We start from the raw sequence: 16,402 nt of genomic DNA, 5'->3' as shown, positions 1-16,402 counted from the left end.
AAAAAAAAAAAAAAAAAAGGGGGGGGGGGGGGGGGGGAGAGAAGCATTGTAGTAATAATATGCCTGTAATTTTGATGTTGACTAAGGCTTATTAGTAAAAACCAGTTGACAACGCAGTCGTGGGTGTGAATGTGGCAGCATTCGTGTTTGCCCTGTAGGTGACCCAGGCTTCAGCATGCCTTCATGAGAGCCCATAATCCTCAGGTGATGATGTCACCGTCTAGATTTAGCCTTCATCCAATTAAGGCGGAACACCTTGTACAGAAGGGGAGGAGCCTGCGGGAGACGGCCAGGGCGATGAGCAGGGAGGCCTAGTTTCTCACTATCCTGTCAATCAATAGCCTCAGTTTAATACCTTATCTAACAGCTAAGCTTCACTTGCATAATCGCACGATAGGTGTAAACGTTCTCCAGGTGCTTTAAAACCAGGACTGAGGTGCTATTATTTAACTTTCGCAGTCAGTGGAGCTGGCCTGGCAGGGAAACATGGTAATCTTCCACCGCAGCCGACCTTTAGCAGGTGACATCACCTTTCAGGCGCCCTGCCAAGCTGAGGGTGTCGTACTGTTACACACACAGACCTTTGGTTTCTCACACGTACACCTTCTCACTTTCTTACTTGCGTTTAGATACACCCTGTGTTTGCAAGGCTGTGTAGTGCTGTTTCTAAATTAAATTATCAATATAATGTGTTGTGAAGTCCAAAGCTCAGCTTTACTTGAATGAAAGGGGATATGACATTGTCATACTGTAGATAGAACTGACTGAAATCCATTGATGTGGATTTGAAATCAGGTCAGTGCTGTTTAGAATAAAGGCCAGGTTAGGTAAGATTTGACCTTTTTTATTTAAAGGTGGTGTTTTCTTACTATGTAATGGACAACTGGTGTTTTTTAGTGGCTAAAGGTCCCTTCGCACCAAGGATGATAACTATAATGACAACTTTGACTATAAAGGGTTAATAATCATTGTAATTTTGTGAGAATAAGTCCACACCACAACTATACTGATAACGTCACAGAGGAACCATGTCATTGGAATCACTTTCAGAATGATTTATTTTTTCCAGCTGATGAATGATAAAACCATTGAGAACCAATCAGAATCCAACTGATTTTAAAGAGGTCAAGCATTTAAAGTTAGCAGCTCATCAGAAATTGAGTGACGTCATCATATTCACCCAAAAATGAAAATTCTGCCATTTTTTTTTAGCTCTGAATCAACTGAATCATTAAAAAAAAAAACTTATTCAAATTGATCAGATTCTGTGTAACTGATTAATTTTAAAAATCTGGCTCAAAAGAATGATTCATTCACAAATCAGACATTGTTATTAGTGATGCACAAATTTTGGCAACCAAAAATGTAATAAACAAGTCTGAATGTATGTGTGTGTGTGTGTGTGTGACCCTGGAGCACAAAACCAGTCTTAAGTCGCTGGGGTATATTTGTAGCAATAGCCAACAATACATTGTATGGGTCAAAATTATTGATTTTTCTTTTATGCCAAAAATTATTAGGATATTAAGTAAAGATCATGTTACATGAAGATATTTTGTAAATTTTCTACCGTAAATATATAACAAAATTATTATCATTAGTAATATGCATTGCTAAGGACTTAATTTGGACAACTTTAAAGGCGATTTTCTCAATATTTAGATTTTTTTTACACCCTCCGATTCCAGATTTTCAAATAGTTGTGTCTCAGCCAAATATTGTCATTTCCTAACAAACCATACATCAATGGAAAGCTTATTTATTCAGCTTTCATATTATCAGTAATCTCAATTAAAACAAATTGACCCTTATGACTGGTTTTGTGGTCCAGGCTCACATATATATATATACACTGATCAGGCATAAGATTATGACCACTGACAGGTGAAGTGAATAACACTGATTATCTCTTCATCACGGCACCTGTTAGTGGGTGTGATATATGAACATTTTGTCCTCAAAGCAGGAAAAATGGGCAAACGTAAGGATTTGAGCGAGTTTGACAAGGGCTAAATTGTGATGGCTAGACGACTGGGTCCATATAACCAACTCAGTTGTTGCTACACTCCCATACATTCCTGTTAATCGCCAATATTGTGTGACTGTCCTCTTCTCATCCCTTTTTTTTATCCCTCCATCTTTCCTCATCTTCGTCCTCTGTCACTGGCCTGGTTTCTCCTCCCCTCCTCTCCTCTCTGTCTGTTTTCTCCAGTAGTGCTCCAGTATTGTAGTGAGTCATTCTGCAGCGGCTCTGGCTGATGGTCATGTGATTAAAAACTGCCTGACAACATTGAGACAGTGGGGCTCGCGTGCAGCACACACACAGACACACACCGCTTCACGCTCCCGCTGCATGGCAAACGCATATACACACACACACTCAGATTCAGGTCTTATGCACTGGTGCGCGCGCTAAAGCCTCACAGTCTCCACTTTATGTGCAAAAGACATGTTTTTCTGCAAAAGGTTAGCATTTGGAGAAGATTCCACACCTTTGCTCTCGATTCTCGCATGTTTGTCTGTTTCACACTCTAATGCATGACGTTATTAAAAATCTAATGCATATTAAAAAACGTATGCGTTTTTTAAAATGCATTATAATAATCTGTGTAAGAGAACAGCAATTGATTGATATACCAGACAGATTGATTAATCGGTCGATAATCACACACGCATGGCCAAAATGTTGTCTCCCCCTTGTGTCAGTTCCTCAATCCATCTATCTTGTTTTTGAGTATAATATTTTCATAATATATTATTTTTATAAGCATATTAATGTTCAATTCATATTTATTATATTATTAAACTATACAATATATTGTCAATTCCACAGTCCATCAACCTTACCAATATAATATGCAAATATGTATTATTCAAATATTATTAATTATTAATGTGTGTGTGTACACACAAGTATTAGTTATATAGCAATAATTATTTAATATATTATAAAATATATTATGTAAACAAACCGATGCATTCCATATATAATATTCAGGGCTCGCAAAATCGCTAGCCCGAAGTCCCGCGGCTATTGTGTTTTCCAGTTGGGCTACCAAAATGTATCACCACTCTTGAGTGAGTTGTATCAAACTTTAGGCCATAAAAAGTTTTAAATACGTTAAATGGTATAAGAAATGTCTTAATTATAATTTCAAGAGGTCTTACAGTTGGGGACGGAAAGACAAGAGTCGCCATATGGCTGGATTAAACTTCAAAAGGCAATGATGTAATTGAATAAATATGAGCGCTGCATGTTTCAAGTCAAAATGCGGCGAGGATGTCTTTATTTGAATGTATCTGAAGGCAACCGACTGTCCTCAGAAACATGTCGTTGGCATTTTAATTTCATTTGACCTATAATTCCTGATAAAGCAGCGTTTATGAGCGCGGAGCTGCTTTGTGTACAGCCGTTACCCGGTAAACCGCAATATTTCAGCGCTCCTAAAGCACCACCTCGTGGCAGAGAATGAATTTGCATTTCCAATAAGCCTTTCTTGCTGTTTATGATCAGATCAATGCAAATATCAACTCATGATTTTACACAGCAAACACAGAGTTGTAAATGAGAAAGAAGTTGATGTGCCCTCTAAAAATCTAAACAATTAAGACCGTAATATTTATACGTTTTAAATTCAAATTAAATTAAATTTATGCATTTAGCAGACGCGTTTATCCAAAGTGACTTACAGTGCAATCAGGCTATACATTTTTTTATCAGTATGTGTGTTCCCTGGGAATTGAGCCCATGACCTTTGCGCTGCTAACGCAATGCTCTACCACTGAGCCACAGGAACATTAACAAATATAATATAACATAACATAACAATTTATATGCTTGATTTATCCCTTTTCATAAAAATGGTCTGAAGGCTGAAAGGCTGTATAGGATTTTTGTTTTTGTGAAAACCTGTATCTGAATTGTAAATCATGTAATTTTTTGGCTCAATACTGTATGTTACCACAGACATACAACCCCACTCACACTTTGTTCATTTTACTTCTGCAGCTCTTAAAATGGGTCATACATTGCCTTACATTTAGGGTATTACATTAGAGTAAGGTATTTTTTTTAATTGGGCTAGTTAAATTAATTTTCGGGCTACCAAAACTTGAAGAGTACCTGCCCGAAGGGCTACCATATATATATATATATATATATATATATATATATATATATATATATAACTAATATGTTTATTACTAAATATTATTTTTGCTCATTTTTGGTACGACATGTTTGCTACAGTATATGTCATCATAGCAGCTTTGCTGTATTGTGAGGATAGTCAGAAGTCTGTTTGCACTCAGCGTACTGTTTCCTCTGCTGTGACGTGTACCTGTGACATCTGACTGATGTGTACCTGTGTGTGTCTGTGCTCTGAAGGTGGACCTGGGCCGCAGGCAGGAGGTGGTGGTGTACGATCAGAGCACGAAAGACGCCGGTCAGCTTTCCAAAGACAGCTTCGTCAACATCCTCCTGAGCAAGCTGGACGGCAGCTTCCACCGGGTGTCTCTGCTGACAGGTACAGACAGACTCACGCTAGAAAACTCCACAGACTTGAGCTCTGATCTGCTGGAGAGAGACGGGAGCGTGTTGGTCCTGGTTTACACCAGCAGAGGGCGATTCTTACATCACCCAGTCTCAAACACTCTCCTGCTCTTTCTGTCGTTCCCTCACATTTACTTTACATGTTTCTGTCTGTCTCTTTAATTTCCCTCATGGCTCTGTCTTGTCTGACTGTTTTCTTTTCCGTGTAAATGAATCAGAGGCCTTGATGATTTATGTTGTTCGCTGACAGACATTTGAGGAATGCACACACTCAACTGCTCCACTACTTGTTTTGCACCATGTAGTTGTCTAGTTAAACCACTCTTCAAGGTTTGCAAATTGATTTTTCTTTGCACCGTTCCTTGCCGTAGACACCAACGAAATACAGCGAAACTCACCTGAATCTCTCCATTACCACTGTTGTGAACTTTCTTGTGCTTTTATTTCATGCTTTACTACATTTTATTTATTATTAATATTGGTTACTGAATTAGTAGTAATTATTATTGATAATATTAATAAAGAATAAGTTTTTTATTAGGTTAATAAAGCTAGCTATTTTGAAACAATTATTTGTGATGTAACATTAAATAATAATAATAATATAACATTTTATGTACATGTTTTAATTATTTTTAATATATAGTTTAATTTGTAATTATTTTCAATAACTTTTTAAATGTGACTTGTGTCCTTTTTAAATGCTTTTATTAATGCATATTGATAATTGAATTAGTAGAAAATGTTCTTAAAAAATGTGTTTTAATAGTTTTTTAAACCATTTGATGTAACGTTAATAATAATAATTAATAATAATAATAGACAGCAGAATTTAATGTACATGTCTTAATTGTTATTTATAATATGTATGTATATTGCGTTTGAGTATTATATAAAAAAAAGTATTATGTAAAATAATATTTAGTCAAAATACTTAACCGTGGATACTGCAGTAATTATAGTAAATATTTTATAAATATTGTCTAATATATATTATTCATTATGTATTAACAATAATGTATATTTTAAACTATTTATTGTGTATTTAACACAGACACACACATTATATAGTATTGTTAAAATATTATAATATAAAATTATAAGATGTAAGGTATTATTGTATATCTTAAACAATATATTGTAGTAATATATATTGTTTATATTTAGATTTAGATACTTTAAAGGTATTTAGATATATGATGCTGCTAAAAAGAACATTATTTGGTGTAATGAAATGTGTTTATGCGTTTTAAAGTAAAAAAAAAAAAACATTATTTTCCACATACTGTACATTATTGTTTCTCCTCAATGCCCCGCCTTTCTGAAACGTGTCGGAAGCGCCAGACTGTCCTTGCAAAGTTGGAATTGCCCCACTTTGTAGAAACAGCTCTCTCGGGTTCAGGAAACAGTCCTCCATAAAATGCGCTGGACACATCTGAATATTTGGGTTGAAGTGTTCTGGAACAGTGTTGTAAATACAACTTAACCACTGATTTCTAGTTGTGTCCTCTTTTGGAAGGCCAATCAAAGTAGTTTTGCTTTCACAACGAAACACACAGCGTCTACAGCGGCAACAACAATACTACAGCAACAATAAAGTTACGCCTTCTTTCTTTGCGTGAACATTTGGGCGACGTTATGCAAATCTCCCCACACAGTGAGGTAGACATGTGGAGCATGTTTAAACGAGGCGTTTTAGGTAGGCGTGGACGAGTCTTAACTTTTATAAAGAATATCTTTTTGGGTTTGAGACTTTAGTCTTTGCAGCTTTAGGGATCTTATCTATTCACGAACAGCTTGTAACTCTCCAAAGAGAAAGGAAAACTTGAAATTGCATCATATGACCCCTTTAAATATTATAAATATATAAATAAACATTATAGATAGTAAAAATTACTCAAAACGCCCATCCTTATCTGCACGACTTCTGAGGAAAAACATTAAAGATGTAATGCTAACCGTTTGTGCAGCTGCTATGCACTGGTCCGACAGGAATCTCCTGCTGTCAATCAAATGATGTCATGATGCACAAAGGAGTTGCTGGTTGCCAAAGGCATGTGCTTTAACCGGCATCTAGAGATCAAACCCAAGAAAACACAAGACATTGTTTGCATCCCATAGCCAACTTTTTTGTCACTCCCTATAATAATTACTTTTGGTTAATAGCGACTGTCACAGCGAAGTTCTGTAGAAATCCTCACAGGAGGCAGTTTTCTGTGTGAAGCTTATCTTTTTTCCCCCTCTCACTTCTTACTAAGCTGCTTGATCCAAATATGTCAGCAGTTAAAAGAAGCTCAAATTTATTTCAGTCAGGATTTGGGGAAATTTCACCACTTCTGCAAATCTTTGATTATGTGGCTGCTTGCGCTGAAGCGTCTGTCACTTTTAAAGCTTAAGACCTCCTTGTATCACATTTAGTGATTTTTGGTAAGCTTAAATTAGAAATGTGTCACACGTAACATGGAAAGTTTACACGGCCATCAAGCTGAGACAGCACCTTTGATTTAGAAAAGATGCAAAAATCTAAAAATAGACTACTGACTATCAATATAAGACACTTTATAAAGTATGGAATGTAATTATTAGTGGCGTTTGCTAAGGTAAGCTTTACTATTGCTCAACCACTCCAAATATTGCATAGATACCGCTGTTAGGTCCATGAAATATTAACTGTTTTTCAATATTCATGCTTATATTATCATCCTCAGACTCTGAAAATAGTTATTTGTGTAAATGAGGCCAGGAAAGAAGACGTCATGATTTTATTAAGACCATATTAAGACAATATGGATGACAAATGGCTCTTGGCGGCCTTTGATAAACATTAAAGGACAGCTCTAGAGGAGATGATGTAATATTTCTGGATGTATTCAATCCAGTACTTGCAGGGATAAAAGCCTTTGCATGTCTCCTGTTGTTCTCAAATATAACTATGGTAATTTTGCCACAAATTATCTCTTTTAACTATTTTAGTATCTTCATTGCATGAACCTTACATGTATTTATTTCATGTTAGCATAGGCATTTATAAAATATAGTTTATATATCATGTCAAGTCACCTTTATTTATATAATGCAGATAATACATAAATACAGATTGTCAAAGTAACTTTACAATGTTAAACAGGAAAATAGTGTATCGATAATGCAAGAGGACAATAGTAAGTAGTCTATTTTTCAATTAAAGTCAGTTCAGCTGGAGTGTGCAACCACCCAATAAAGCATTACAATAATCTAACCTTGAGGTCATGAACGCATTAATTAACGTTTCTGCGTTTGACATTGAGAGCATAGGTCGTAATTTAGATATATTTTTAAGATGGAAAAATGTGGTTTTACAAATACTAGAAACATGTTTTTCAAAGGAAAGATTGCTATCAAACAGCACACCTAGGTTCCTAACTGATGACAAATAATTGACAGCACAGCCAACAAGTGTTAGACAGTTCTAGGTTATTGCATGCTGAGGTTTTTGGTCCAATAATTTAAACATCTTTTTTTTTCCAGAATTTAGCAGTAGGAAATTACTAGTCATCCAGTTTTTTTATATCAACTATGCATTCTACGAATTAGAAGTTAGTTTTACGAATTGGTATGTTTTGCTGGTCCGTGAAGAAATATAGAGCTGAGGATCATCAGCATAACAGTGAAAGCTAACACCATGTTTCCTGATGATATCTCCCAAGGGTTCATGTAAAGCCTGAAAAGCAGCGGTCCTCATACTGAGCCTTGTGGGACTCCATACTGCACAGCATAATTTATATAGAAAAATGTTCAATTAACTCTTTCCCCACCATTGACAGAATTTTTCCCACTTTCCGTGTTTTCACTGTTATACGGTAGGAGGTGCTATTACACATTTTATGAAAGAGTACCAAATCTTTGGATCAAAACACAGCGAAGAAGAATCAGAAACAAGCAAACGCGTATATAAGCAGATGTAAAATAAAGCAATCATCAAACATTAAACGGCATATAAATCAAAACTACCTAATGTTACAGAATTAAATGATGACTCAGGAAGTAGTTTAGGACTGTGCAAGCTTTGGGGGTTTTGATGGAAGCAATCTACTCCATCTATGTTTTAATCATCGATCTGAATCCCATCCAGATGTAGTCTTTGACAAAAAAAATAAATAAAAAATTCTCAGCTTTTTGTTCAAATGTTTCTCATGTTGCTTTTCTTATGAAATGTATGATATGATTAATAAAATAATATATGAAGGGAGAATAAAATTCTGGGGGCCATGACAATTTTGTAAAAATGATCGAATATGCTGGAGGTGGCTGGCAACTTTAAAAAAAAATACTGGTGGGGAAAGAGTTCTGTTAAAATGCATTTTCACCATATTAGTGTGATATTTTTGTGCTGTTAGCTTAGCAACATGCTAATGTCAAATTCTACTGGAATCAACTGTGAGCATAAATTAAGTTTCTTGTGAGCTTTAAAAAGTTGTTGGAGTGTATCCAGTCAGCAGAGAATTATGATTAATGTCGATCTAGGGTGAGATAAAAGTTGCATGAATTTTGATATGACTGTTCAGAATGATTTTGCAAAACATTGCAAAACATTTGACCTGTATCTTACATTTACATTCATTTGGCAGATGCTTTTATCCAAAGCGACTTACAGTTGAGGAAAACAACAAGCGATTCATCATAAGATGGTAGTAAACATGTGAAGTGCCCGTTATACAAATTTTCAGTCATCATTCAAAAACAATAAAAGCTAGGACAGGAAGATATTAAGGGAAAATAAGAGCATAGATAAAGTGAAAGAAATATAATTTTTTTATTATTATTATTATTTAGAATTTTATCAGATTTAGGACCAATTGGATTTGGGCCACATTTTCTTGCAGCCTGACTGTGTTCAACCAAATGCACAGTTTTTCACATTATACTCCATTTGATAGTGTGCACGAACACAGGCACTCGACACATGCATGTGCATTAGAAAGTTTCATCCTTGCCCAGTGTTTGCGCTATTTCTCTCCAGAATTTATTTGTGAAAAAAGGCCTTTTACGCTTCTTTTTTTAACAAATGGAGGAGCAAGTGTCGCCAATAAATACATTGCACAAAAAATTCACATACAGTATGTGCATACTATGCTGATCACACACACTGTACACAAACCTTGGTGAATGCATAAAAAACAAAGTGTCTTTTAAGTGTGGAGCATTATGTTGAAGGTAGTGACCAGAGAGCAGAAACAGCTCATGAGGGTTTGAATCAGAGCTACTTAGTTGTGCAACAGTGTTTTTGGTTTAGCATAAGATTAGATATGTTGAATATGTGTTATGATCGGAATAATTATGATTGTAAGTGATGAAATGAACAGGAAGTTTATGACCACTTCCTGTCTTAAACAGTCACCTTTTCATTTAGTATAAATGCTATCTGGATAAAAAAGTGCTGTTTATGCACAAACCAAATTTGAAAATCCCTCAAAGCAATGCAGACTGATGTAACAGAAAGCAAGTGATGGTTTCATTGTTTCATTGGTTTCATAACAATATTTGAGGAGAATTTCATGAAATGTCAACACTTTGTTAAAAGAGCCACTTTTTTTTAAAAGTAGTTCTCAAAGAAGTTTGTCTACACTCAGGAATAAATGCTCCAAAAAGTTTTTTTCCCAGCGATGCCACTGAAGAAGCATTTTTGAGCCATTTAAGAACATTTCATTGATCAGTCCATATAAGAACCAATTTTTCTTAGTGTGAAGAATTTTTTTTAAAGACATATGACAAATGACATAAAAACATTTTTTTTCCACTATAAAGAAACTTTTGTGCATTTGAAATGTTCCATGGATGTTAAAGGGGTCATGAAATGCAGTTTCAGAATTTTGTTTCTCGAGGTAAGTTTATAAATTTTGCAAAGTTATAATATAAATGTGTATATATCTACATGCAGAGTACTTGTTGAGACTACAACAGTAAAACACCAACTACACATTGTGTGAAGGGTTAATAATGGCAACGGTAACAAACTATATTCAACTTATATCATAAAATTATTAAACTCAAGCAAATATTTCTGCTACGGGTATATACAGATTTTATTAGCCGTACTCAAACAATGATACATTTTGTGTCTTAATAGTGTTAAACACTGGTTTAACGTTTATTACACACTGTAAGATTAAAAATTAATGTACTTAAGCTGCGTTGCCTCTGAGGATAAAATGCTTGGCATTGCTGTATCATTCAATAAAAGATACTGTGAAAACCTGCAACATGTTTAGAATAATTCACAAAACATCTGTTGTGAATGACGAAGATCAAATGAAAACGTTATCATTCAGTCGCTCAGGCACATCATTTAAAAACAAACTTCAGCCATGCATTTCTAATGCTCATATCTTTAGGACGGCTGTGCAAAGTTTGTGAAGGTGCGGGGAAATTGTGATATCACAATTTTCTCCCAAATTCAAATCCGGGAGAATCTAATCAGTTAAGAACCTTTTAAAATTGAGCTACTGTTGTGAAATCTTGGTCAGCAGACCTTAGACTTGGATGGTTAAAAAAAAGTGGTATCAAGATACCATGAATCTAAAATGGTGCAATACCATAATTTCACCAATTTTTCAATACAATTTAGCAGTTCAGGCTGTGTAACATGAAGCATTAAAGCAAAAAAAAAACATTCAAATATTTAGTGCGCAATTTTGTCAGGTAGCCAGCATACTTGGCCATTTTTATGTAGTGCTATAAATGGAGGATAGCGTGAAAGATGTCATCTGCTTGAAGCTCACTGAAAAGTGTGAGGCGGCTAAAACCTCCTTCATATTCATGACATGTGTCATGTCATGATTATGAAGGTGTCATGTCAGTCTTATGCACACCCCTTCAAGTAAAGTGTTACCGATAATTTGAACTTTTCATGTCAAGTCAATGTTAGTTCATATTGCAAAATATCATGTGGTGCAACTCCCCAAACGGCAATGATATTTATGAATGAACAATTAATTATCTTTATATTAAATACTGTTTACATTGAAAAATATCTTTAGAAACTTTTTTGAAAATAATGATTAAGATGTGTGCACTTAGATGTATTTAAGGTGTAAAGAAAATATGTTTTTACTTGGTTACACCGCATGACTTTTTTAAATTTCATTAAAAAATAGTGAGAAATTCATTTAAAAAACTTTTTCAAAACCTTATGAAACCGACAGAAATGTGCAGAGTCATTTTATAACTCCTGTTTTAAACTTCCAGATGCTGTAAAATTGGTCGTATTCCACTCAAAAAGGATGAATAGAAGGTCCTCTGTACCATCAAACTCAGCAAAAGTGGGAGGAATTTGGCAGAAAGTAGCAAATTATGCTCAATTAGAAGATGAAAGTTTTAGCTTGGCAGGGACCAGAGTGTTCCTACCCCTTTTGTATTTAGCTGCTTTTGGAGCTGAATTCAGCTTTGTCTCGCTCCTGGCTCCTATTATGCAACTGGGCGTTTCTTGCTGAAATGTTTGTGTGTGTTCGCCAAAATGAGGTAATGAACAGGTGGTGTCGCATTCTCTCTAAAACAATATCAATATATCCTTTCACTGTAAACCTGCCCTCAACATTACGTTCTCTCTCAGACTCCAGACTCGCCACGATCAGCCAAAGCTCAAATTTTACCGCCGTTTCCACGCCCAGTTGAGGTAAAGGACAGGAGGGCAATCATGATTTAAACCAGCACAGGAAAAAGTCTGACAGAATTCTGTGGAAAAAAGTTTCCTATTATATTTGCTTGAATTTAACTATTGTAAGCCCTGATTATAGCAGAAAAGTCAATCATATAACATTCCAAGATGCATTTTTAAACATAAATATACAGTCAATGATCAAACTATGATGTCAGTCGTGTCAGTGAAATCACTAACAAAAATGGCACCACATGAGATCCCGCTTTTTAATAGTTAGACTGGATCAATGTTACAATTTTAGTTTTGCAACCCTCAGGCCATTCAAAATGTAGATGAGTTTGTTTCTTCATGTGAACAGATTTGGAGAAATATAGCATTCCATCACTTGCTCACCAATGGATCCACTGCAGTGAATGGGTGCCGTCAAAATGCTCCAAACAGCTGATAAAAACATCACAATAATCCACAAGTAATCCACACCACTCCAGACCACCAGTTAATGTATTGTGAAGTGAAAAGCTGCGCGTTTATAAGAAACAAATCCATCATTAAAACATTTTAACTTTAAACCATCAAGTCCATAATCCACGATAGTGCTTTAGTTAGAAACGCTTTAGAAAAAAAATAATTTCTCCTGTTCTGTTCCAATGAAAAAACAAACTCATCTAGATCTTGGATAGCCTGAGGGTGAGTACATTTTCAGTAAGTTTTCATTTTTAGCTGAACTATTCCTTTAAATAATGTTTGCTGAAACTTAATGTGCAATATTAGTTGAGCAGGTTTGTGTTTATTAAGTGTTGATGTTAAGAATATTTTTTTAAAGGAAATTATTTGAAGAGATAGCCAGCGCAAATAGGATTGGGGCACTATGGAAGCCAGATTCAAACCTACATTTCCCATATAAGCATCAGATCTTAACATCTGTACTTTTAGAAGTTAATACATATAAATGTAGAAACAAGAAATCTGAATGATGCCTGAAATTGTGCAGCTAAGAAAGGTGTGCTATTTTTTTAATCAGTCCTGATTTTTGAATCAGTTTTTCCCTGGTGGATGAAATATGCAATGAAAATCCCATAAACTTACTTTAGAACCCAAATCACATATTGGGGGCTGGGCCGGATTCACAATCTTTTTAAGAAATTAAGACATTTCATAAGAATGTTCTCTGCTAAGTGCAGCCCTCAAAAATTTCTTACGAGGTTCTCAAATAGTCTCTCAAAAATGACTTGTATTTGACTTCTATTTGTTTGCATGGTGGTTCTTGAATAACTTTATTATTTGATTTTTTTAGAACATTCTTATTAGGAGTTAAAATTCTTCTGTCTCACAAAAGTTCCATCTAAGAAAAATCTTTAAAAGATGAAAAAATTCCTACAGTTTTTTTTTTTTTTGAGAATAAAAAATATCTGCACTTAAGAACAGTTGAATTCTTAAGAATGTTTCATGAATCCGGGCCCAGAATATTATACACTTGAATGTGGACTGTTTTTGATTTGGGCCAATAGAAAAACACCTAGCAGCCATCAAGTACACCCTGGCAACCACAAAGCATTACCCTTGAAACCACCCAAACACCCATGCGTTGTGGTGGTGAGTTTTGCATGGATAAGCACCACATTTACTTTGGAAGTTTATTTAGGAGACAGCATGATGTGAACAATTCCTTTTCAACCTCTATGAGTTTTTTTCTTCTGTTGAGTACAAAATAAAATATTTTGAAGAATGTTGGTAACCAAAGAGTTTTTGGTCCCCATTGACTTACATAGTATTTTTTTCCATACTGTGGAAGTCGATGGCTACCGTCAGCTGTTTTTACTGTACCAACATTCTTCGAAACATCTTTTGTTTTCAACAACAGAAAGAAACTCATACAGGTTTGGAACATCTTGAGGGTGAGTAAATGATGACAGAATTGACATTTTTGGGTGAATTTTCCATTTAATTCCTAGTCATAAAAAGACACCATGTACAACAGATCACTTTAGATGGTTAACATTTAAAACTTCATCCTGCAGCAGCTTGACTTCCTGTGTCTACGTAACCCATTTCCATTATCGTCCCAGAGCAGCACAGGGATCAATGTTTCTATTGAAAAAGAGCCACTGTTGCCATTAGGATGAGGTAAGCTCTCGAGGGACGTTCTCGGTGCTCTGTTATTTTCAACAAACACGCACACACTCAACTCTTTCTCTGGCCGTATGTCTTTCTGATTAGAGCATGGCTCTATTTTTAGTTCAGGCTCCTGTGGTCATCACATCTGGCGCCAGTCGCCTACTTGAACAGCACACATATACACGCCGCAGATTCACAAAGGTCAAAAAGATGACCTTTCAGTCTCCACCCTGTACCCTCGGCATACATATACACCATTTTGCGGTATGAAGAAATGAGTAGCATTTGTCCTACATATGGCCTGCTGTAAACTTGGCTATAGTTTCTCTGTGTTCTCATAGACCTCAAATTATATGTGTTATGTCAATTCTGAGAAACAAGCTGAAGAAATGAAGAAATGTCAGCGGGCCGACCATTGCCAAATACTTTCAGTATGACATGAACTACTTCTCCTCTCCTCTCTGCTACTGTCTCCCTATTTTTTCACCCATTTCTTGCTTGGTTTACCCACACCCACTTTTCTTTCCTTGAATCTACCTACCATCCAAATTTCCCTTAAAAAAAGTTGACTTGAAAAAAGTTCAGTGCACTTAATTAAATTGAGGAATACTTTTTGTTTGAATACTCTGTCTAAAATACAGAACCAAGGGATCATATTCAGCAATTTTGGAGCATTTTATTTTATCCTCTTTTATACCATTAGCAATTGTTTCTTGCAGCAAAAAGAGTCATAATTTAAGTTTTGCACCCACAAAGTGCTGGTTTTGCTACCGTACCTAAAAGACTTCTATGTAAATGACTTGATATGATTGGTTAACCTCCAAGCGGCAGCATATTTCATTCAGGGCAGGCCAAGTTTATTATTTATGGAATTCTTGTAGCTCAAACAGTAGAGCATGGCGCTAGCAACGCCAGATAATGGGTTTGATTCCCAGTGAATGCATGAACTGATAAAATATACATACGTGAATGAAATGCAGGTCGCTTTGGAAAACAATGTCACAACAATGTAACGTCATAACAATTTCTGGGGTTTTTACAGCTTTCTTTCAGTAAATGCTCTGTGTAACAGAGGCCAGCTAGTAAGAGCTGTGCATGTAAACTTCACTCCCCTGATCTCAAGAGGCGCACTAGTGACTGACGCTAGAGGCTGCGGTCTTTAATGTCCTTGTTAGCATGCCCACCTCCTATGCTGGAAACATTGGTTTGAATCCTGCTCAGAGCAGGCCAAGTAGAACCGGAGGGGTTATATTGGTGCCGTGACCCGGATGGTAGTGAGGTTTAGGGTGTGAGTGTAACAGAGGTCAGCTAGTAAGAGCTGTGCAGGTAAACCTCACTCCAATGATCTCAAGAGGCACACTAACAATTGACGCTAGAGGTCCTCCTTACCACGCCCGCCTCCCATGCCGGAAATGTTGGTTCGAATCCTGCTCTGAGCAGGTTGATTAGAACTGGAGGGGACCATATGGATCACTTTGTTGCTGTTACATTTATACCTTTTGAAAGTGTTAGAACAAGATTTTTCTAATTTCAGAAGTAAATGTGTTGTTTGTTGTGAAAAACTCTCTTGCACAATGTTAGTGCTTTGTGAATGTTGCTATGCAGTTGCTAAGGTATTCTGAGTCATTTTAGCCCATTAGTATGTGGTTTCTACGCTCTAAAAAGAAATCCAGGAAGCCTGTTACTAGGCCTGTCGCAATAATCAATATATCGACTTATCGCGCAATATATATATGCATGACCTCAATCATTTTTGGTGACGCAATATATCGTCCATTATATTTACTTAAAAATTAATATCACCATGTTTTGTACATTCCACTTGCGTCTGTGTCTTTTGCAGCTTCTCGTACATAACGTGGTGTAGTCATGAGGTGCTAGTTCAAATTTAAAAAATGCTTCTACAAAACTACAGATATGGTCTTGTTTAGGGATCTGTGCCTTTGTGCATAAGGACATCTGACTGCTAAGTAGTGATTGTGTTTCTCAGCAATAGTGTGCACCCTTAATTTACATAGAAAAGAAGGTCAGGAACAAATCTGTAGATGGAAAAATCTCCATACAAGTTCTTTGTGCATTTTTCTTTTTTTGTACTTGTT

At 35.8% G+C, this 16,402-nt stretch overlaps 1 protein-coding gene across 2 annotated transcripts in view; it reads left to right on the top strand.

Annotated features, from left to right (window-relative positions):
* LOC107553852 (dual specificity protein phosphatase 8-like) overlaps nucleotides 1-16,402 on the top strand; it is a 54,649-nt gene that overhangs the window by 21,353 nt on the left and 16,894 nt on the right. For both annotated transcript variants that reach the window (XM_016236168.1, XM_016236169.1), the window contains one exon: nucleotides 4,388-4,526. In XM_016236168.1, coding sequence (XP_016091654.1) covers nucleotides 4,388-4,526 — 139 coding nt within the window. The remainder of the gene's footprint in view (nucleotides 1-4,387; nucleotides 4,527-16,402) is intronic.

Source organism: Sinocyclocheilus grahami, unplaced genomic scaffold (assembly GCF_001515645.1).
Source record: "Sinocyclocheilus grahami isolate Dianchi unplaced genomic scaffold, SAMN03320097.WGS_v1.1 scaffold483.1, whole genome shotgun sequence".
In the NCBI taxonomy this organism is placed as follows: domain Eukaryota; kingdom Metazoa; phylum Chordata; class Actinopteri; order Cypriniformes; family Cyprinidae; genus Sinocyclocheilus; species Sinocyclocheilus grahami.
This window is presented reverse-complemented; position numbering and strand designations above follow the sequence as displayed.